General features: G+C 39.1%; 2 protein-coding genes across 2 annotated transcripts in view; one reads left to right on the top strand and one right to left on the bottom strand.

Annotated features, from left to right (window-relative positions):
• Nucleotides 1–2,494, top strand: part of ANXA10 (annexin A10) — a 97,064-nt gene extending 94,570 nt beyond the window's left edge. The window contains exon 12 of the mRNA XM_526724.7: nucleotides 2,142–2,494. Within this exon, the coding sequence (XP_526724.2) occupies nucleotides 2,142–2,210 (69 nt within the window). The 3' untranslated portion in view covers nucleotides 2,211–2,494. The remainder of the gene's footprint in view (nucleotides 1–2,141) is intronic.
• DDX60 (DExD/H-box helicase 60) overlaps nucleotides 1–24,971 on the bottom strand; it is a 173,223-nt gene that overhangs the window by 13,302 nt on the left and 134,950 nt on the right. Inside the window, exon 38 of the transcript XR_010156235.1 lies at nucleotides 9,154–9,250. The gene's annotated coding sequence lies outside the window, so the exon portion shown is untranslated. The remainder of the gene's footprint in view (nucleotides 1–9,153; nucleotides 9,251–24,971) is intronic.

The raw sequence follows: 24,971 nt of genomic DNA on the forward strand, positions 1-24,971 counted from the left end.
GTGTTTTACCCAGAAGCATTGATGCAGTCATGCAAAATATTCATTCTCTATAATTGTGCTTAAAGAGCTAAATTCTGAAGTATGATCAGGCTCAGGAAAAATATATATTGCAAAAGGCTGCATTACTTTTGAAGAGGTTTCTTAAATCAGTTGAGCTGTCCTCTCATATTGTCATAGAAGGCAGGGCAGTCAGTCAAATATCATAAACTGCTAATTCGGAGGGACTTAATGTTCCTAGCTATATACAACTCTACATATCCTTATCCCTTTAGCCCTTGAAGGGCAAAGGAGCAATGATTCAGTACTGAACAAGCCAGTTTTTTCATTCTGATACTTTTAAACTTCATGCATTTTGATACAACCTAACAAAGAATCCTCAGAATATATAGGACCATTTACCTAACTGAGAGCCTAGTGGAAAATAAAAATGCTTGGCACCTTGTTCAAAAAAGTTCCAAGAATTTCAGGATGGTGAGAGCAGAGCATTAAACCAAGCCAAGCACAGGGACATAAGAATAGAACTGAACTTATATTTTGTGCAGAGCTAAGAGCTATTACCTTGTTCACGTTGTTTTCATCTGAAATTTGTAATTCCAAGAAGCAGTGTTTTAGTTTATTGAAAGAGTAATCTAGAAGCAATCTAAAGCCCAAGAGATCACATAATACAGAAGACTTTGTAGGCCTCTGGAGAGCTGAAATGGTTTCTAAGAGGAAGAGTTGATGAAGCAGTTAAGAGAAATCTTATTCCTTCATTTTTGATAAAACTCTCCTACAGCCACTTTCAAAACTCTAAACTCTTTTAGTGATGAGAAATGCATGGCATAATTCATTTTCTAAATGAATAAATTAGTTCTTAGGCACTTATTATAATTAATCACAAAGTCTGCTAATATGAAAATGTAATTAATGCAACTTTGCTATGTACATTTAAAGTACTGAATTATCATTACATGACTTTGTGCCAAAGCACCTTAATATGAAAGTTGATACTTAACAAAGAAACATTTTATAATATTTATTTATTACTATCATTGATTTTGGAAAATATAGAAATTATAGAAGACCATTACAAGAAAATTAAAACCTCCCTAATTTTCTACAGAAAATCATTAATAAACTTTTATTCTGCTATGGTGTGCATGTTTGTGTCTCCTGAAAATGTATCTGCTGAAATTCTAACCCCAAAGTGATGATACTAGGAGGTGGGGTCTTTGTGAGGTGATTAGGTCATGAAGGTGGAGCCCATGAATGGGATTAACGTCCTTATAAAATAGGCCAAAGAGAACACCTTTGTCCCTTCTGCCATGTGAGCTTAGAATGAGAAGAAGGCTGTCTACGAGAGACAGGCACTCAGCAGGCACCACATCTGCTTGATCTTGGCCTTGCCAGCCTCTAGAGTTGTTAGAAATAAATTCCTATTGTTTATAAGTCACCCAGTTCATGGTACTTTTGTCACAGCTGCCTGAACACACTAAGACAGGTACTTTCAGTCATTTTCTAAAACTATATAAATAATAATATGTTTTGCTATGTAAAAGAGTATTTTTATTGAATCATGGTATTCTGCTGTATAAGCTATAAAGTACACAAACTACCTCACATTATTATACATTGCTTCTCAGTTTTTCACTATTATACATAATATTATGGTGTATATATTTTTAGCACAAAACTTTGTGCTTATCAATGATTGATAATAACTTTCTTAATATATATTTCTTGAGGTAGAATTACTACATTAATAATTATAAATATTTTTAAATCTTTTGAGTCATATTAATTTGTTCTCCACATTCTACATTCATTTATAACAATAATAATAATAACATTAGGGTACGTCTTCCTAAAGTTGAGGAGAATATTTAATTCTAAGGCAAGTTATTGTTCTTATAAATACACATTCAGATTCAACCAACTTTATATAAACCACATACTACTGACTGTAACCAGAGCATTATTCTTCAACAACTTTCATTGGGAATAGTACTTAGGGCATGTTAAATCTTTAGATGAGAAAAGTAAATAAGTTTAGAAAGGCTAATGGTCCATGGCTCTTTCATAGTGCAGTCCAGAGGAATTATGCTTCCTTTTTAGAACTATTATGATATTTTATTTCAAATATATTATATTTTTCTTTTCAGAATTTTGCTTCAGGGCATTATAAGAAAGCACTGCTTGCCATCTGTGCTGGTGATGCTGAGGACTACTAAAATGAAGAGGACTTGGAGTACTGTGCACTCCTCTTTCTAGACACTTCCAAATAGAGATGTTCTCACAAATTTGTACTGTTCATGGCACTATTAACAAAACTATACAATCATATTTTCTCTTCTATCTTTGAAATTATTCTAAGCCAAATAAAACTATGAATGAAAGTATATGATACTGAATTTGCCTACTATCTAATCAGCAATTAAATAAATTGTGCACGATGGAATAATAGAAAAATTGCATTGGAATAGATTTTATTTAAATGTGAACCATCAACAACCTACAACAAGAGAGTCTGCTCAAGGCTGTCTTTATCATGATTTGAAAGACCAAGGAAAATGCAGTGTGACCATCCTAGTTTGGGGAATTTTTGAGACTCCTATACAATTACAATAAAGCTAGCGTGATCATCTACAGCAGGCTTTAAAAATAAGTAAAGATGTAAACCAGCAAAATGCGGCCGGGCATGGTGGCTCATGCCTATAATCTCAGCACTTCGGGAGGCCAAGGCAGGCAGATCACTAGGTCAGGAGTTCGAGACCAGCCTGACCAACATGGTGAAACCCTGTCTCTACTAAAAATACAAAAATTAGCTGGGCATAGTGGCAGGTGGTGTAATCCCAGCTACTCAGGAGGCTGAGGCAGAAGAATCGCTTGAACACAGGAGATAGAGGTTGTGGTGAGCCGAGATCGCACCACTGCACTCCAGCCTGGGCGACACAGCAAGACTCTGTCTCAAAAAAAAAAAAGATATAAACCAGTAAAATGCAGCCAGATATATGCTTGCCTGGATTAGACGTATAAGAGATTTGGGTGTAAAAATACTGTGTGTGGCCAGGCGCAGTGGCTCACGCCTGTAATCCAACACTTTGGGAGGCTGAGGCGGGTGGATCACGAGGTCAGGAGATTGAGACCACGGTGAAACCCCGTCTCTACTAAAAATACAAAAAATTAGCCAGGCACGGTGGTGGGCACCTATAGTCCCAGCTACTTGGGAGGCTGAGGCAGGAGAATGGTGTGAACCAGAGAGGTGGAGCCTAGATCACGCCACTGCACTCCAGCCTGGGAGACAGAGCAAGACTCCGTCTCAAAAAAAAAAAATATATATATATATATATATATATAGTGTGTGTGTGCGTGTGTGTGCGCACACATGTGTGTGTTTGACTTCCAGCTATTCTTTTTTTGTGACAGTACTTAACCAACTACTTGCCCAAGCTATGTGAGAAAAGCCATTTCTCTCTGTTTTTATCTTCACCTTTTAACAGCAGCCTCAATGACTTTTGGAAGTTATGATACGCTTTTTTTGTGCCATCAGTAGAGCATGGTCTCTTCTGTCTCTCAAGGTTCGGAAAGTTAGGAGTGACAAAGAAAAAATACTCACAGGATCAGATTTGGGGAATAACCTAAACTGATGCCACAATCTAGCCAGGACTGAAATCAGAGGCAGGATGGGTGAGTGTAACCTGGAACCAAAAGAAAGAAAATTCTCATCCTGAAAACACATGAAAGTGTAAAATTCACTAGTAAAGCAAACACACAAATGAGAAAGAGAAAGGAGTCACATGGTACCACCACTGAAAAACACCAAACCACAAGAATAAACAGAGGAAAAAAGAAGCAAAGAATATACAAAACAACCAGTAAATAACTAACAATATGATAGGAACAAAACCTCGTATATCAGTAATAACCTTGAATAAAAACAGATTACATTCTCCACTTAAAAGATATACACTAGCTGAAAGGCTAAAAACAGATCCAACTATATGCTGCCTACAAGAAATGCACTTCACCTATGAAGACACATATAGACTGAAAATAAAACTATGGAAAAGATATTTCAAGCAAACAGAAACCCAAAGCAAGCAGGAGTAGCTATATTTATAGTACATAAAATAGACTTTATGTCAAAAAGTAAAAAAAAGACTACATAAGTCATTTCATAATAATAAAAGAACCAATCCAGTGAAATGAAATAACAATTCTAAATATATATGTACCCAACATTAGAGCATCCAGATTCAGAGAGTAAATACTACCAGATCTAAACAGAGAGATGAACTCCAATACAATAATATTGCAAGAATTCAACACCCCACCTTTAGCATTAGGCAGATCATTGAGAAATAAAATTAACAAAGAAACATTGTATTTAAACTGCACTTTAGGGTTGGGCATGGTGGTTCATACCAGTAGTCTCAGCTACTTGGGAGGCTAAGGTGGGAGGATTGCTTGAGCCCAGGAGGTTGAGACTGCAGTGAACTGTGATAATGCCACTGCAGTCCAACCTGGGCAACAGAGTGAGACCCTGTCTCAAAAAATAAATAAATAAGTAAACTGCTCTTTATACCAAATAGACCTAACGGACACTTATAGAACATTTTCTATAACAACTACAGAAGACACATTCTTCTTATCAGCACATGCAACATTCTCCAGAAAGGACTATATATTAGACCATAAAACAGTCCCATTGAATTTTTAAAAAATCAAAGTCATATCAAGCATCTTTTCAGACTACAATGAAATAAAACTAAAAATCCATAACAAGAGGAACTTTGGAATGTATACAAATAGGTGGAAATCAAACAACATGTTGCTAGATGAACATCAGATCAGTAAAAAAAATGAAGATGGAAATCAGAAAGTTTCTTGGACAAATGAAAATGGAAACACAACATACCAAAACCTGTGTAATACAGTAAAAGCAGTGCTAAGAAGGAAGTTTATAGCAATAAATAACTACATAAAGAAATATTTCAAATAAAATCTGACAATGCACTTCAAGGAACTAGAGGATCAAAAACAAACAATACCCAAAATTAGCAGAAGAAAAGAAAAATAAAGATTACAGCAGAACTAAATGAAGTTGAGACTAAAAAAATCAATACAAAGGGTCACCAAAATGAAAAAATGGTTCTTCTAGAAAATAATCAAAATTGATAAACTTCTAGCTAGACTAACCAAGAAGAGAGACACAAATAAACAAAAACAGAAATGAAAATGGAGGCATTAAAACTGATATCACAGAAATATAGAAGATAAGCAAAGACTATTATGAACAACTGTATGCTAACAACCTGCAAAACCTAGGAGAAATGAATAAATTCGTGCAAACATAAAACCTATCAAGATTGAATCAGAAAGAAATAGAAAAAAAGAAAAGACCAATAATGAATAGTAATTAGAATTGGTAATAAAATGTCTTCCAACAAAGAAAAGACCAGGACCAAATAGATTCTCTGCTGAATTCTGTCAAATGTATAATGAAGAACTTATATCAATCCTCCACAAACTATTCCAAAAGACTGAAGAGGAGGGAATTCTCCCTAACTCATTTAACAAGGCCAGCATTACCAAATGCTGATACCAAAACCAGACAAGGAAAACTACAGGCCAATATACCTGATGAACATAGATGCAAAAATCCTAAAGAAAATACTGGCAAATTAAATCCAATAGCACATCAAAAGGATAATACATCACAAACAAGTGGGACTTATTCCAGGGGTACTATGATGGGTTGACATATGCAGATGAATAAATATGATGATAAATCACATCAACAGAATGAAGGACAAGAAACGTGATTATCTCAATAGATGCAGAAAAAGTATTTGATAAAATCCAACACTCCCTCATGATAAAAACACTCAACAAACTAGGTATAGAAGGAACATATAACAAAATAATAAAGGTCATTTATTACAAACCCACAGCTAACATCATACTGAATGGAGAAATATGGAAAGCATTTCATCCAGGAACTGGAACAAGACAAGGATGTCTACTTGCATCACTCCCATTCAACGTGTTACTGGAAACCTTAGCCAGATTAGTCAGTTAAGAAAAAGAAATAAAATGCATCCAAATTGGGGAAAAGGAAGTCAAATTGTCCCTCTCTGCAGATAACAGAATTTTATATTATTTAAAAAAAAGAAAAAAAAAAGAAAAAACGAAAGACTCCACAAAAAACTCCTAGAACTGATAAGCATATGCAGTAAAGTTTCAGGATACAAAATCATAACACAAAAATCAGTCACATGCCTATACACCAATAACGAAATACCCCAAAGAGAAATCAAGAACTAAATCCTATTTACAACAGCTACCAAAAAAATGCCTAGGAATAAATTTAACGAAGGAAGTGAAAGATTTCTACTAGGAAAACTACAAAACACTGATGAAAAAATTAAAGAGGACAAATGGAAAGATACTATGTGCTCACGGATCAGAAGAATTAATATCATTAAAATGATTATGTAACCCAAAGCAATCTACAGATTCAATTCAATCCCTATCAAAACACCAATGTCAGTTTTCACAAAAATAGAAAAAATTAGCCTGACACTTGTATTAATCAAAAAAGAGCCAGAAAAGCTAAAGCAATCCTGAGCAAAAAACAAAGCCAGAGACATCACAATACCTGATTTCCCAACATATTACAAGCCTATAGTAACCAAAACAACATTGTATTAATGGAAAAATAGACAGATAGACCAAAGAAACAGAATAGAGACTCAAGAAATAAATCTATATATTTACAGTCAATTGATCTTCAACAAAGTCATGAGGAACATACACTGGGGAAAAGACACCTTCTTCAATAAATGGTACATTAAAAAAAACTAGCTAGCCATATGCAGAAGAATGAGACTAGACCCCTATGTCTATGTACAAAAATCAACTCAAGATGTATGAACAACTTAAATGTGATACCTGAAACTATAAAACTACTAGAAGAATACATAGGGAAAACTCTTCAGGACACTGGTCCATGCAACGATTTTATGACTAAAACCTCAAAATCACAAGCAACAAAACCCAAAATAGACAAAAGGGACTATATTAAACAAAAAAGCTTCTGCACAGCAAAAGAAACATTCAATAAGTGAAGAGACAACTGCTTGAATAGGAGAAACTGTTTGCAAACTACTCATTCAAAAGGGGGCTGTATCCAGAATATATAAGGAGCTCAAACAACTCAACAGTAAAAAACCAATAGTCCCATTAAAAATTGGGCTAAGACATGAATAGACATTTCTCAAGAAGAAATACAAGTGGCCAAGAGGTATATGACAAAATGCTCAAGATCACTAATCATCAGGGAAATGCAAGTCAAAACCACAATGAGATATCACCTCACCTCAGTTACAATGGCTTTTATTTAAAAATCACAAAATAACAGATGCTGGTGAGAATCCAGAGAAAAGGGAACTATTAAACACTGTTGGTGAAATGTAAATTATGCAGCCACTATAAAAAGCAATGTGCAGATTTCTCAATAAACTAAAAATAGTACTACCACATGATCCAGAAATCCCACTGAGAGGTGAAGCCAGTTGGACTTCCTGGGTCAGTGGGGACTTGGAGAACTTTTCTGTTTTACAAGAGGATTGTAAAACGCACCAATCAGCTGGGCGTGGTGGCTCACGCCTGTAATCCCAGCACTTTGGGAGGCCGAGGTGGGCGGATCACAAGGTCAGGAAATCAAGACCATCCTGGCTAACACAGTGAAACCCCGCCTGTACTAAAAATACAAAAATTTAGCTGGGTGTGGTGGCAGGCGCCTGTAGTCCCAGCTACTCATGAGGCTGAGGCAGGAGAATGGTGTGAACCCGGGAGGTGGAGCTTGCAGTGAGCCAAGATTGTGTCACTGCACTCCAGCCTGGGCGACAGAGTGAGACTCCCTCTCAAAAAAACAAACAAACAAACAAACAAACAAACAAACACCGCACCAATCAGCACTCTGTGGCTAGGATTGTAAAACGCACCACTCAGCACTCTGTAGCTGGCAAGAGGTTTGTAAAATGCACCAATCAGCACTCTGTAAAGGGATCAATCAGCATCCCATAAAATGGACCAATCAGCAGGATTCTAAAAGTAACCAATCATGGGGAGGACTGAGAAAAGGGCATTCTGATAGGACAGAAACAGGACATGTGAGGGGAAAAATAAGGGAATAAAAGCTGGCCACCCCAGCTAGTAGTCGCAACCTGCTGGGGTCCCCTTCCACGTTGTGGAAGCTTTGTTCTTTTGCTCTTCACAGTAAATCTTGCTGCTGCTCACTCTTTGGGTCTGTGCCATCTTTAAGAGCTGTAACACTTACTGCAAAGGTCTGCGGCTCCATTCTTGAAGTGAGCGAGACCATGAACCCACCAGAAGGAACCAACCCTGGACACACCACTACTGAATATTTATCCAAAGGAAAATAAATCTGTATATCAGAGGGATACCTGCACTCATAGTTATTGTATCACTCTTCACAATAGCAAAGATATGGAATCAACCTAGGTGTCTATCAATAGATGACTCAATAAAGAAAATGTGGCATAAACACACAATAGAATACTAATTGGCCATAGAAGAAGAATGAAATCACGTCATTTGCAGCAACATGAATGGAACTGGAGGTTATTATACTAAGTGAAATAAGTCAGGCACAGAAAGACAAATACCACATCTTCTCATTCATATGTGGGAGTTAAGAAACTTGATCTCATTAACATGGAGAATAAAATGCTAGATACCAGAGAGTGGGAAAGGTGGGTAGGCAGCAGGCTGTATAAAGAGATGTTGGTTAATGGGTATTAACATGCATTTAGATGGAAAAAAATAAGTCCTAATGTTTGGTAGCAGACTATGATGACTACACTTAGCAAGAATATTGTGATAAAACTTGAAATGATACCAAAATATAGAAAGGATAAATATGCAAGGTGACAGATACCCCAAGTACCCTGATGTTGAAACCAACCTAATAGTCCCATATACTGTTCTTTCTGATAAACGTAGAAATTGATCCTTCTGCTCTTAAAGCTTGAAGCTTATATTTGTTTTATCTGAGTTCCTTCCTTTGGACAGGATCTTCAGGCCTCTCAGAAAAGTATCAAAGAACTGAAATTTGCCTCAGAAAAGTATCAAAGGACTGAAACTCACCAGATCACAGCACCAGTTGTCAGACTTCTCATTCATGATGATGGCTTCCTTGCCCCTCCTTAGTTCCTGTTTTCTTATGCATGGTTACATTTCTTCCCTGCTATATAAACCCATAGTTAGTCAGTCAGGGAGATGAATTGGAGACTGAGCTCCCATCCCCTTGGCTGCAGCACCAAGTTAAAGCCTTCTTCCTTGGCAGTACTCATCATCTCAGTGATTGGCTTTCTGTGCAGTGAGCAGTAGGGCCTAGACCAAACCCTTGGTATTGCAGTAACAATGGGACCATTACATATTCTATCCCTGCAACAAACACTCACATGTACCCCATAAATATGTAAAATATCATATATCAAGGAAAGAAAAATAATGGGTAACTAGGTAACATGAACAAATTAATTTGCATTACTATGGTAATAATTTTACTATCTATAGCTATATCTTAAAACATCATGTTGTATACCTTACATATATACATTCAAGTTTATTTTTTAAAATGGAAGATATATTTCAATAACGTTAGAAAATGAGAAGGGATCAAAATGATAAAACATAAAAATCAATGGAAATGAAAGGAAGTGGCAATTGAGAAAATGAGGAACAATAATAGTATAAGACTAAAAATCCATATTAGCAATTATTTTAAATGTAAATGGTTTAAACACTCCAATCCAAAGGTAGACATTGGCAGAATAGATTAAAAAAATAAACATAATCCAATATATACTGTCTGAAAAGACTCCTTTTAGATCCCAAAGCACAAAGAGGCTGGAAGTAAAATGATGGGAAAAGATATTCTATGCAAACAGCAAATAAAAGAGATTTGGTTTGGCTATACTAATATCAGACAACATAGATTTTCAGTCAGAAACTGTTATAGATTCTGGGGTGACCTGGCAGTGTTGCCACACAGGCATTTTAGTCTCAAGCGGGAGACTGGAGTGCCTGGCCTGGAGTTGAGTAGGGGCCTCCACAGCCAGAACTGTGGAAAGCATCTCAGCAGTAGGTGTTGGAATTGTGTTCTACCCTGTTGCAATCCTGGGGAAAGAGGAGTATTTCTAAAGCTGCAGTTTCTCCTGGACAGTGAGATTTGCAGCCAGGTCAAGTTTAGTAATCTGGAATCAGTCTGCATGTGCCATTTCTTGGTGCCCCAGCCTGCTATCCTGAGATCATGATGCAATGGGGTCCATACCACTCCACTCCCAGGCAGAATTTCAGGCACTTGGAGCATCTATTTGATTGGACGAACAGCCTGAGCCACCCTATCCTTCATAGACACAGATTGTGGTGCAGTCAGGCCCTCTCCACTCCATGCCCAGACAGATGTCCATGCATGCAGGGTACCCATTCACCTGCTTCAGCAGCCTGAGCTGCCCCACACTTCCTGGGCATAAACTGTGGTCTAGCATGGCTCTCTGCTCCATGCCTAGGCAAAGCTCCAGGTAGTCAGAGCATCTGCTTGCCTGGTTCAGCAGCCCAAGTTGCCTCACCCTTTCTGTACAGAGATCTTGGTAGAGGGGGGCACTCCTTGCTTCATACCAAGCAGATCTCCAGGCACTCAGAGGACCATGCTTACCTAGATCAGCAGCCTGACCTGCCCAGTCCTTCCTGTACAGAGATCCTGGTGCATGGAGGCCCTCTTTGCTTCATGCCCAGGCAAATCTCCAGACATTCAGAGCACCCACTCATCTGCTTCAGTAGCCTGAACCACCCCACTGTTCCTGGACATAGATTATGATGCAGTGAGCATCTCCCCACTCTGTCCCCAGGAAGATCTCCAGGAATTCAGAGCACCAATTCACCTGTATTACCATCCCAAGCTGCCCCATCCTTCCTTTACAGACAACCTGGTGCAGGGGAGGTCCTCTCTGCTCCACATCCAGGTAGATCTCCAGGTACCCAGAGCACCTACTTTCCTCAAATAGGAGCTTAAGCCACCCTCCATCCCCAAGCAGAAAACTTGGGGCCAAGGAGATTTCCCAGCTCCATGCCTAGGCACACCTCTGGGCACCTGCTGGCCACCCACTGGATTCTCTCTTGGCATTGGCAGTGTGCCTGACATTGGGGGATAGGTAGGTGAGCCTGCCTAGTCTGTCCCCATCTATTGCAGCCCCTGCCCCCTGCCTCCAGGGTTGAGCAGGGAACTCAGATAACTGTGCATTTCATGAATCAGCCCTTTGCCTGAGGCAAAGAGAGCCTCTACCAGAAAATAAGGATCAAGTATATACAAAGCTGTGTTGGTTGCAGCTGGCTCTTTTCTATAAGCACCATCTAATATCTTGTAGACAGAAATGCACAGTCTAATATAAAACCTGCTGAAGGAAGTAAATAAGACTATAGAAGCAAACCCAAAAGACCCTATTCAGCATTCTCTACAGTCACACCCCCTAGGGAGATAGGGAAGAGAAAAGGAAAGAAGAAAATGCAATAATATTATAGGAAAAGAAATAAAACACAAAAAATCCTACCTACACAAAATAATTACAAATATTGGAAGTGCCAGCATCTCCAGATGAAAAAACCCAGTGCAAGAATTCTGGCATCACGAAAATCTGATTGTAGTAACACCACCAAAGAATTGCACTAGCCCTCTAGCAATGGTCACTAGACAAAATGGAAATTAAGAAATGACAATTTAAGAACTGAAAGCATGGATTGCAAGGAACCTTAACGAGATCCAAGACAAAGATAAAAATCAACACACACACACACAAAAAACCTCTATAGCAACCCAGTAAACAAAGGAAAACATTAACATATTTTTAAAAAATCAATCAGAGCTCCTGGAATTGAAAACCTCACTTACGGAATTTCAAAATACAGTTGGAAGCTTTAAAGCTTTATTAATAGAATAGATCAAAAGGAAGAAATAATATCACAGCTTGAAGATTGTTTGTTCAAACTAATTGAGTCAAAAAAATTAAGGTAAAATAATTTTTAAAAATGAACAAAGTCTTTGAGACTTTGGGATCCCACACATAATATGGGACTATGTAAACCAACCAATCCTATAAAATTTGGCATTTCTGAGAGAGAAGGAGAAAAAAAGTAAACAGCATGAATAACATATTTGAAGGAATAATTCAAAAAAATTTCCCAGCTGGGTGCGGTGGCTCATGCCTGTAAACCCAGCACTTTCAGAGGCCGAGGCGGGCAGCCTCATGAGGTCAGGAGATCGAGACCATCCTAGCTAACACGATGAAACCCTGTCTCTACTAAAAATACCAAAAAAAAATTAGCTGGGCGTGGTGGTGGGCACCTGTAGTCCCAGCTACTTGGGAGGCTGAGGCATGAGAATGGCGTGAACCCGGGAAATGGAGCTTGATGTGAGCCGGGATCACGCCACTGCACTGCAGCCTGGGTGACAGAGCAAGACTCTGTCTCAAAAAAAAAAAAATTTCCCTAATCTTGCTAGATAGGTAAACATCCAGATACAAGAAATAGAAAGAACACCTGTACAAAAATACCTATACAAAATGAAAATCACCAAGGTATACTCACCAGACCATCCAAGGTCAACAGTAAAGAAAATATCTTAAAGGCAGTGACAGAGAAGGGACAGGTCACTTACAAAAAGAACCACATCAGGCTAACAGCGGATTTCTCAACAGAAACTTACAATCCAGGAGAGACCACAGGCCTGTTTTCACCATTCTTAAAAACAACAAATTCCAACCAAAGATTTTATATCCTGCCAAATTAAACTCCATACATGAAGAAGAAATATTTTCCAGACAAGTAAGAACAAAGGGAATGTGTCATCACTAGACCAGCCTTAGAAGAGATCCTTAAGGGAGTTCTAAACATGGAAACAAAAGAATGATACATGCTACCCCAAAAACACACTTAAGTACACAGTGAACACATAAAGCAACCACATAATAGAAACTACAAAACAACCAATTAACAACTTCATAATAGAATCAAAACCTCACATATCAATATTAACTTTGAATGAAAGTGGTCTAAATGTCCCATTTAAAAGGCACACGGTGTCAAGTTGGATTAACAACAAGACCCATTTGTCTGCTGTTTTTAAGAGACTGATTTCATGTGTAATGACACCAGTAAGCTCAAAGTAAAGGGTTGGAGAAAGATTCTCCATGCAAAAGGAAAGCAAAAAAGAGCAGGGGTCGCTAGTCTTCCATCAGATAAAACAGATTTTAAACAAAGAGCAGTAAAAAATGACACAGAAAGGCACTATAACAATTTATAACAGAGCTGTGGTGGGCTCCACCCAGTTCGAGCTTCCCCGGCTGCTTTGTTTACCTACTCAAGTCTCAGCAATGGCGGACGCCCCTCCCCAGCCTCACTGCCGCCTTGCAGTTCAATCTCAGACTGCTGTGCTAGCAGTGAGCAGGCCTCTGTGGGCAGGGGACCCTCCGAGCCAGGCACGGGATATAATCTCCCAGTGTGCCATTTGTTAAGGCCATTGGAAAAGCACAGTATTATGGTGGGAGTGTCCCAATTTTCCAATACCATCTGTCATGGCTTCCCTTTGCTAGGAAAGGGAATTTCCTGACCCCTTGTGCTTCCTGGCTGAGGCGATGCCCCACCCTGCTCCATGGGCTCCACCGACTGTCTGACAAGCCCCAGTGAGATGAATCTGGTACCTCAGTTGGAAATGCAGAAATCACCTGTCTTCTGTGTCACTCACGCTGGGAGCTGCAGACTGAAGCTATTCCTATTCGGCCATCTTCACAATCTCCCAAGATTGAATCAGGGAGAAACAAAAATCCTGAATAGACCAATATAAATTTCCAAAATTGAATCAGTAATAAAAAACCTACCAATTAAAAAATTATTTTTTGGAATAATTTTAGTAGAATTGGTAATAGTGTTATAGCTCTTTATATTTCTGATCAAATTCAACTGTGAAGCCATACGGGCATGGGTTACTCCTTAAATCACTCTATGAAGCCAGCATCACCCTGACATCAAAATGACATACTCATTTTTCTCACTATTTCATCTATATGCAGGCACCAAACCATCCTCTACCTGTGGTCTGTGGTTTTCCCTTTCACAGTCCAACAGCTGGCAGTAGTCACAAGACGTGTGGAATGAGTCCTCGCATGTGTTCTGAGAAGCTCTAGAGAGGCAGGTAGAGCTACACTTATTCCTGGAACTGAATTGATGGCAGCACCCTCTCTGTGCCAGCTGTCACACTGCTGTAGGTTTTGTTTCCTCACAGAGCTTTGTGTTTTGTTACAGCTTTAGAAAACAAAAGAAGAGTAGGTAGCTTATCACAGAATCCCATTTTTTAAAGTCAAAGCCCCTAGAAAAATATATGTCTGGAACACTGAAGGCAAAGGTTGAAAGTATATGCACATACACCTGCAGTCTCGCATGTGCCCCAGCTACTAACTACTTCAAGGACATAGCCCAGCCACTCCCTTAGACTCCCAGTCACGTTTCTTTCTCTTGTCACTTCTCCTTCTCCTGATTCTCCTTCTTCCTCTTCCTCTCTGTTTTATCTATTCTCCTCCTTTTTTTTCAAATTTGATTTTTAAATGTGATAAAGATCAGAGCAAGGTAGAGAAAATCTTGGGGTGATTAGTCTTGAGAGTCACTAAAAATTATTCTCCATCAGCTCAAAAGTGTTGATGAGTGTAGAAACCAACACTTTGTATTAAAAAACTATCTGCTGAATGGAATCTGATGTCCAGTAAAAAATAAAAGCATGATGGAGAGCTCCCGTGCATGGACAGTGCTATGTAGAGAATTAGCACAATGAATTACCCTCAAGGTTTTAATGAGATGCAAGAAATAGTACTTCATTGTGATATGACCATCTTCATATTTCTTCACTTCTTAAGTATCAAAAATTAATAAGGTTAGAGAAAGTTTGAATAATGCAATTAGGAACTTTTCTCTGATTGCTAGTACATGTAATAATTTGAGAATATACATATACAATCTTCTCATGCATATAAGAAACATTTATGAAAACTAACCATGTATTAAGTCACAAAACTACTCTACAAAATTCGAAGAATAAGTGTCTTAGGAACTATGTTCTCTGACGACATGATCAGTAATGGAAGATAAATAAGAAAATCAAAATAAAATGGCTTATGTCTGGCAGTTAATAAGACTACTTCTAAATAACTAAAGAGGCAAAAGTTAATTAGTCAAAATACTTGAAATAACCTTAAAATATTTATTAAAATGTATGGAATGCATCCAAAATTATGATTAGAAAAATTTATATCTTAAATACTTTTATTGGAAAGAAGTTAGAATGAAAATTAGTGAGCTAAGCATCCAACTTAGCTAAGGGAATTAAAAGAACCAAGAAAAAAAGTTAAAAGGAGACTATTTTCTAAGAAAGTAAATTAAGGAGATAATTAAGATTAAAAATTTATTGACACATAAAAAAGAAAAACGATTGATAAAGCCAAAACTAAATACAACTATGACTATGCCTTACTTAGCAACAGGATACATTTAAGAAATGTGTCATCCTTGTGTAAACATCATAGAGTGTACTTACACAAACCTAGTCTACTACATACCTAGCCTAACCTCCTAGGCTACCAACATACACAGGGGTGTTACTGTACTCAGTACTGTAGGCAATTGTAACACAATGCTATTTATGTATTTAACCATATCTAAACATACTAATGGTACACCTATATAGGGCACTTTCTGTGAGTGGAGCTTGCAGCACTGTATGTTGTTCTCGGTAAGTTCATGAGTGAGTGGTGAGTGAATATGAAGGTCTAGCTCATTACCGTACATCACTGTAAACTTTATAAACACTGTACATTTGGGCTACACTAAATTTATAAAAAAAATTTTTATTCCTTCATTATTAAATTAACCTTGGTTTACTGTAACTTTTTTACTTTATAAACTCTTAATTTTTTAAAATTTCTGACACTTTTGTAATAACACTTAAAACACACATCCAGGTTGTACACCTGTACATAAATATTTTCTTTCTGTATATCATTATTCTATCACCTTTTCTCTATTTTTTTAATTTTTAAACTTTTTTATTAAAAACTAAGACTCAAACACACACATCAGCCTAGGCCTGCACAGGGTCAGGATCATCAATATCACTGTCTTTCTCCTTCACATCTTGTCCCACTGGAAGGTTTTCAGGGGCAATAATACACATGGAGCTGTCACCTCCTGTGATAACAATGCCTTCTTCTGGAATAGCTCCTGATGAACCTGCCTGAGGCTGTTTTACAGTTAACTTTTTTTTTGATAAGTAGAAGGAGTACACTCTAAAGTAATCATAAAAAAGCATAGTATACTAAAAGTTAGGCAATAGGAATCTTTTAGTTCCATTATAATCTTATGGGACCACCTTCATATGTGTGGTCCATTGTTGACTATAATGTCATTATGTAGCACACGACTACATTTCAAAATAATAATAGTTCAACAACATGAGCTTGGACATGCATAGTGGTAGAAATAAAAAAGAAAATAAGTGGGAGATCCATTGTAAAAAGTATGTCAATAGACATGGATACAGATTGCATCCAGAGGTAGAAAATTAGTTTAAGGATGACAAATTCATTATGACAATAAGAAACAAAACTTTTGCAGACAACCTTAAGTTTCTATTTATTTCATCTCTTGTAACATACATGAACATCTCAGAAAGAAGGGAACAGCCCATGCCTAACAGTACCATTCTCTGGGAACACTAGTGGCAGTTTATTTACTGAATTCATATTTTACAGTGAAGAAAGAATTGTCACACAGTAAATAGCTAATAATCCACCAACACGCGTACACACACACACACAAACACACACACACATACACCCTTTCCAATGTCCCCTGGCAATAGTCCCTCATGTCTGGGTCCCTGGCAATACTCCCTCATGTCTAGTTTTTTTCTAGGCTTTACATCCTTTATTTCACTCCTGTTTACTTTCAGCTGATTCTATTTGTGTGTTTTCTATATATCACACCTGTTGCTAAAGAGATTTGTTTACACATTGATATGGCCTGGCTCTGTGTTACCACCCGAATCTCATGTTGAATTGCAATTCTTAATGTTGGGGGAGGGGCCTGGTGGTAGGTGATTGGATCATGTGGACAGATTTCCCCCTGCTGTGCTCGTGATAGTAAGTGAGTTCTCATAAGATCTGGTTGTTTAAAAGTATGTGGCACTTCCCCCTTCACTCTCTCTCCTGCTGCCATGAGCAGACATACTTGCTTCCTCTTCACCCTTCTGTCATGATTTTAAGTTTCGTGAGGGCTCCCCAGCCATGCTTCCCGTACAGCCTGCAGAACTGTAAGTCAATTAAACCTCTTTTATTCATAAATTATCCAGTCTCACGTACTTCTTTATAGCAGTGTGAGAACTGACTAATACAGAAAATTGGTACCAAAGAAGTGAGGCATTGCTATAAAGATACCTGAAAATGTGGAAGTGACTTTGGAATTGGGTAATGGGCAGAGGTGGGAACAGTTTAGAGCACTCAGATGAAGACAGGAAGATGTGGGAAAGTTTGGAATGTCCTAGAGATATATTGAATGGTTGTGACCAAAATGCTGATAGTGACACAGACAATGAAGTCCAGCCTGAGGTGGTTTCAGAAAGAGATAAGAAACTTATTGGGAACTGGAATAAAGGTCATCTTACTATGCTTCAGCAAAGAGACTGGGGGCATTGTTCCCTTGCTCTAGGGATTTGTGGAACTTTAAGCTTGAGAGAGATGATTTAGAATATCTGGCAGAAAAAAATTTCTAAGCAGCAAAGCATTCAAGATGTGGCCTGGCTGCTTCTAAAAGCCTATGCTAATTTGCATAAACAAAGAAATGACACTAGAGAACATATATTTAAAAGGGAAGCACAGCATAAAAGTTTGGAAAGCTTGCAGCCCAACCATGTGGTACAAAAGAAAAAAAATTTTCTAGGGAGGAATTCAAGGCTGCAGAAATTTGCATAAGTAAAGAAAAGCCTAATGTTAATAGCCAAGACAATGGGGAAAATGCCTCCAGGGCATTTCAGAGACCTTCATGGCAGCCCCTCCCATTACAGGCCTGAAGGCCTAGGAGGAAAAAATGGGTTCATGGGCCAGGCCCAGAGCCCCACTGTTCTGTCCAGCCTTGGGACATGGCACCCTGCATCCCAGCTACTCCAGCTCCAGGAGTGGCTAAAAGGGGCCAAGGTACAGCTTGAGCCATTGCTTCTGAGGGTGAAAGCCTCAAGCCTTGGCAAGCTTCCAAGGCTTGTGCCTGCAGGGGCACAAAAGCAAGAGTTGAGCTTTGGGAGCCTTTGCCTATATTTCAGAGGATGTATGGAAATGCCCAGATGTCTAGGCAGAAGTCTGCTGCAGAGATGCAGCCCTCGTGGAGAACCTCTACTTGAGCAGTGCAGAGGGGTTGCAGCCCCACAGACAGTCTTCACTGGGGCATCGTCTAATGGTGCTGTGAAAAAAGGGCTACCACCTTCCAGATCCCAGAATGACAGATCCAGCAACAACTTGTGTCGTGTGCCTGGAAAAGCTGCAGGCACTCAACACCAGGCTGTAAAAGCAGCTGTGGGACCTGTACCCTGAAGGGCCACAGAGGCAGAGCTGTACAAAGACTTGGAAGTCCATCCCTTGCATCAGTGTGCCCTGAATGTGAGACATGGAGTCAAAGGAGACTATTTTAGAGCTTTAAGATTTAATGACTGCCTTGTTAGGTCTCAAACTTGCATGGGCCCTGTAGCCCCATTGTTTTGGCCAATTTCTCCCTTTTAGAATGGAAGCATTTATCCAATGCCTGTACCCCCATTGTGTCTTGAAAGTAACTAACTTGTTTCTGATAACAGGCTCATAGATGGAAGGGACTTGTTTGTCTCAGATGAGACTTTGGACTGGAACTTTTGAGTTAATGTTGGGATGAGTTAAGACTTTGTGGGACTATTGGGAAGGCATGATTATCTTTTGAAATGTGAGAAGGACATGAGATTTGGAAGGGAATGGGGCAGAAGATATGATTTGGCTCTATTTCCCCACCTAAATCTCATGTCATATTGTAACTCTTAATGTTAGGAGAGGGACCTGGTGGGAGATGACTGGATCATGGGGCAGATTTCCCCCCTTCTGTTCTCATAATAAAGAGTTCTCACAAGATCTGATTGCTTAAATGTGTGTAGTACCTCCCCCTTTGCCCTCTCTCTCTCCTGTCTCCATGTGAAGATGTGCTTGCTCCCCTTCACCCTTCCACTGTAATATTAAGTTTTCTGAGGCCTCCCCAGCTATACTTCCTGTACAGCCTGAGTAAATTTGAATCAATTAAATCTTTTTTTCACAAATTACCCAGTCTCTGTTAGTTCTTTATTGTGTGTGTGTGTGTTTTTTTTTTTTTTTTTTTTTTTTATACTTTAAGTTTTAGGGTACATGTGCACATTGTGCAGGTTAGTTACATATGTATACATGTGCCATGCTGGTGCACTGCACCCACTAACTCGTCATCTAGCATTAGGTATATCTCCCAATGCTATCCCTCCCCCCGCCCCCCTCCCCACCGCAGTCCCCAGAGTATGATATTCCCCTTCCTGTGTCCATGTGATCTCATTGTTCAATTCCCACCTATGAGTGAGAATATGCGGTGTTTGGTCTTTTGTTCTTGCGATAGTTTACTGAGAATGATGGTTTCCAATTTCATCCATGTCCCTACAAAGGATATGAACTCATCATTTTTTATGGCTGCATAGTATTCCGTGGTGTATATGTGCCACATTTTCTTAATCCAGTCTATCATTGTTGGACATTTGGGTTGGTTCCAAGTCTTTGCTATTGTGAATAATGCCGCAATAAACATACGTGTGCATGTGTCTTTATAGCAGCATGATTTATAGTCACTTGGGTATATACCCAGTAATGGGATGGCTGGGTCAAATGGTATTTCTAGTTCTAGATCCCTGAGGAATCGCCACACTGACTTCCACAATGGTTGAACTAGTTTACAGTCCCACCAACAGTGTAAAAGTGTTCCTATTTCTCCACATCCTCTCCAGCACCTGTTGTTTCCTGACTTTTGAATGATTGCCATTCTAACTGGTGTGAGATGATATCTCATAGTGGTTTTGATTTGCATTTCTCTGATGGCCAGTGATGATGAGCATTTTTTCATGTGTTTTTTGGCTGCATAAATGTCTTCTTTTGAGAAGTGCCTGTTCATGTCCTTCGCCCACTTTTTGATGGGGTTGTTTGTTTTTTTCTTGTAAATTTGTTTGAGTTCACTGTAGATTCTGGATATTAGCCCTTTGTCAGATGAGTAGGTTGCGAAAATTTTCTCCCATGTTGTAGGTTGCCTATTCACTCTGATGGTAGTTTCTTTTGCTGTGCAGAAGCTCTTTAGTTTAATTAGATCCCATTTGTCAATTTTGGCTTTTGTTGCCATTGCTTTTGGTGTTTTGGACATGAAGTCCTTGCCCATGCCTATGTCCTGAATGGTAATGCCTAGGTTTTCTTCTAGGGTTTTTATGGTTTTGGGTCTAACGTTTAAATCTTTAATCCATCTTGAATTGATTTTTGTATAAGGTGTAAGGAAGGGATCCAGTTTCAGCTTTCTACATATGGCTAGCCAGTTTTCCCAGCACCATTTATTAAATAGGGAATCCTTTCCCCATTGCTTGTTTTTCTCAGGTTTGTCAAAGATCAGATAGTTGTAGGTAAGCGGCGTTATTTCTGAGGGCTCTGTTCTGTTCCATTGATCTATATTTCTGTTTTGGTACCAGTACCATGCTGTTTTGGTTACTGTAGCCTTGTAGTATAGTTTGAAGTCAGGTAGTGTGATGCCTCCAGCTTTGTTCTTTTGGCTTAGGATTGACTTGGCGATGCGGGCTCTCTTTTGGTTCCATATGAACTTTAAAGTAGTTTTTTCCAATTCTGTGAAGAAAGTCATTGGTAGCTTGATGGGGATGGCATTGAATCTGTAAATTAACTTGGGCAGTATGGCCATTTTCACGATATTGATTCTTCCTACCCATGAGCAAGGAATGTTCTTCCATTTGTTTGTATCCTCTTTTATTTCCTTGAGCAGTGGTTTGTAGTTCTCCTTGAAGAGGTGCTTCACATCCCTTGTAAGTTGGATTCCTAGGTATTTTATTCTCTTTGAAGCAATTGTGAATGGGAGTTCACTCATGATTTGGCTCTCTGTTTGTCTGTTGTTGGTGTATAAGAATGCTTGTGATTTTTGTACATTGATTTTGTATCCTGAGACTTTGCTGAAGTTGCTTATCAGCTTAAGGAGATTTTGGGCCGAGACGATGGGGTTTTCTAGATAAACAATCATGTCGTCTGCAAACAGGGACAATTTGACTTCCTCTTTTCCTAATTGAATACCCTTTATTTCCTTCTCCTGCCTGATTGCCCTGGCCAGAACTTCCAACACTATGTTGAATAGGAGCGGTGACAGAGGGCATCCCTGTCTTGTGCCAGTTTTCAAAGGGAATGCTTCCAGTTTTTGCCCATTCAGTATGATATTGGCTGTGGGTTTGTCATAGATAGCTCTTATTATTTTGAAATATGTCCCATCAATACCTAATTTATTGAGAGTTTTTAGCATGAAGGGTTGTTGAATTTTGCCAAAGGCTTTTTCTGCATCTATTGAGATAATCATGTGGTTTTTGCCTTTGGCTCTGTTTATATGCTGGATTACATTTATTGATTTGCGTATGTTGAACCAGCCTTGCATCCCAGGGATGAAGCCCACTTGATCATGGTGGATAAGCTTTTTGATGTGCTGCTGGATTCGGTTTGCCAGTATTTTATTGAGGATTTTTGCATCAATGTTCATCAAGGATATTGGTCTAAAATTCTCTTTTTTGGTTGTGTCTCTGCCAGGCTTTGGTATCAGAATGATGCTGGCCTCATAAAATGAGTTAGGGAGGATTCCCTCTTTTTCTATTGATTGGAATAGTTTCAGAAGGAATGGTACCAGTTCCTCCTTGTACCTCTGGTAGAATTCGGCTGTGAATCCATCTGGTCCTGGACTCTTTTTGGTTGGTAAACTATTGATTATTGCCACAATTTCAGCTCCTGTTATTGGTCTATTCAGAGATTCAACTTCTTCCTGGTTTAGTCTTGGGAGAGTGTATGTGTCGAGGAATGTATCCATTTCTTCTAGATTTTCTAGTTTATTTGCGTAGAGGTGTTTGTAGTATTCTCTGATGGTAGTTTGTATTTCTGTGGGATCAGTGCTGATATCCCCTTTATCATTTTTTATTGCGTCTATTTGATTCTTCTCTCTTTTTTTCTTTATTATTCTTGCTAGTGGTCTATCAATTTTGTTGATCCTTTCAAAAAACCAGCTCCTGGATTCATTAATTTTTTGAAGGGTTTTTTGTGTCTCTATTTCCTTCAGTTCTGCTCTGATTTTAGTTATTTCTTGCCTTCTGCTAGCTTTTGAATGTGTTTGCTCTTGCTTTTCTAGTTCTTTTAATTGCGATGTTAGGGTGTCAATTTTGGATCTTTCCTGCTTTCTCTTGTGGGCATTTAGTGCTATAAATTTCCCTCTGCACACTGCTTTGAATGCGTCCCAGAGATTCTGGTATGTTGTGTCTTTGTTCTCGTTGGTTTCAAAGAACATCTTTATTTCTGCCTTCATTTCGTTATGTACCCAGCAGTCATTCAGGAGCAGGTTGTTCAGTTTCCATGTAGTTGAGCGGCTTTGAGTGAGATTCTTAATCCTGAGTTCTAGTTTGATTGCACTGTGGTCTGAGAGATAGTTTGTTATAATTTCTGTTCTTTTACATTTGCTGAGGAGAGCTTTACTTCCCAGTATGTGGTCAATTTTGGAATAGGTGTGGTGTGGTGCTGAAAAAAATGTATATTCTGTTGATTTGGGGTGGAGAGTTCTGTAGATGTCTATTAGGTCCGCTTGGTGCAGAGCTGAGTTCAATTCCTGGGTATCCTTGTTGACTTTCTGTCTCGTTGATCTGTCTAATGTTGACAGTGGGGTGTTAAAGTCTCCCATTATTAATGTGTGGGAGTCTAAGTCTCTTTGTAGGTCACTCAGGACTTGCTTTATGAATCTGGGTGCTCCTGTATTGGGTGCATAAATATTTAGGATAGTTAGCTCCTCTTGTTGAATTGATCCCTTTACCATTATGTAATGGCCTCCTTTGTCTCTTTTGATCTTTGTTGGTTTAAAGTCTGTTTTATCAGAGACTAGGATTGCAACCCCTGCCTTTTTTTGTTTTCCATTTGCTTGGTAGATCTTCCTCCATCCTTTTATTTTGAGCCTATGTGTGTCTCTGCACGTGAGATGGGTTTCCTGAATACAGCACACTGATGGGTCTTGACTCTTTATCCAACTTGCCAGTCTGTGTCTTTTAATTGGAGAATTTAGTCCATTTACATTTAAAGTTAATATTGTTATGTGTGAATTTGATCCTGTCATTATGATGTTAGCTGGTGATTTTGCCCGTTAGTTGATGCAGTTTCTTCCTAGTCTTGATGGTCTCTACATTTTGGCATGATTTTGCAGCGGCTGGTACCGGTTGTTCCTTTCCATGTTTAGCGCTTCCTTCAGGAGCTCTTTTAGGGCAGGCCTGGTGGTGACAAAATCGGTTAGCATTTGCTTGTCTGTAAAGTATTTTATTTCTCCTTCACTTATGAAGCTTAGTTTGGCTGGATATGAAATTCTGGGTTGAAAATTCTTTTCTTTAAGAATGTTGAATATTGGCCCCCACTCTCTTCTGGCTTGTAGGGTTTCTGCCGAGAGATCTGCTGTTAGTCTGATGGGCTTCCCTTTGAGGGTAACCCGACCTTTCTGTCTGGCTGCCCTTCACATTTTTTCCTTCATTTCAACTTTGGTGAATCTGACAATTATGTGTCTTGGAGTTGCTCTTCTCGAGGAGTATCTTTGTGGCGTTCTCTGTATTTCCTGAATCTGAACGTTGGCCTGCCTTGCTAGATTGGGGAAGTTCTCCTGGATAATATCCTGCAGAGTGTTTTCCAACTTGGTTTCATTCTCCGCATCACTTTCAGGTACACCAATCAGACGTAGATTTGGTCTTTTCACATAGTCCCATATTTCTTGGAGGCTTTGCTCATTTCTTTTTATTCTTTTTTCTCTAGACTTCCCTTCTCGCTTCGTTTCATTCATTTCATCTTCCATTGCTGATACCCTTTCTTGCAGTTGATCGCATCGGCTCCTGAGGCTTCTGCATTCTTCACGTAGTTCTCGAGCCTTGGTTTTCAGCTCCATCAGCTCCTTTAAGCACTTCTCTGTATTGGTTATTCTAGTTATACATTCGTCTAAATTTTTTTCAAAGTTTTCAACTTCTTTGCCTTTGGTTTGAATGTCCTCCCGTAGCTCAGAGTAATTTGATCGTCTGAAGCCTTCTTCTCTCAGCTCGTCAAAATCATTCTCCATCCAGCTTTGTTCCGTTGCTGGTGAGGAATTGCGTTCCTTTGGAGGAGGAGAGGCGCTCTGCATTTTAGAGTTTCCTGTTTTTCTGTTCTGTTTTTTCCCCATCTTTGTGGTTTTATCTACTTTTGGTCTTTGATGATGGTGATGTACAGATGGGTTTTCGGTGTGGATGTCCTTTCTGTTAGTTTTCCTTCTAACAGACAGGACCCTCAGCTGCAGGTCTGTTGGAATACCCTGCCGTGTGAGGTGTCAGTGTGCCCCTGCTGGGGGGTGCCTCCCAGTTAGGCTGCTCGGGGGTCAGGGGTCAGGGACCCACTTGAGGAGGCAGTCTGCCGGTTCTCAGATCTCCAGCTGCATGCTGGGAGAACCACTGCTCTCTTCAAAGCTGTCAGACAGTGACATTTAAGTCTGCAGAGGTTACTGCTGTCTTTTTGTTTGTCTGTGCCCTGCCCCCAGAGGTGGAGCCTACA

Source organism: Pan troglodytes, chromosome 3 (genome assembly GCF_028858775.2).
Source record: "Pan troglodytes isolate AG18354 chromosome 3, NHGRI_mPanTro3-v2.0_pri, whole genome shotgun sequence".
Classification (NCBI taxonomy): domain Eukaryota; kingdom Metazoa; phylum Chordata; class Mammalia; order Primates; family Hominidae; genus Pan; species Pan troglodytes.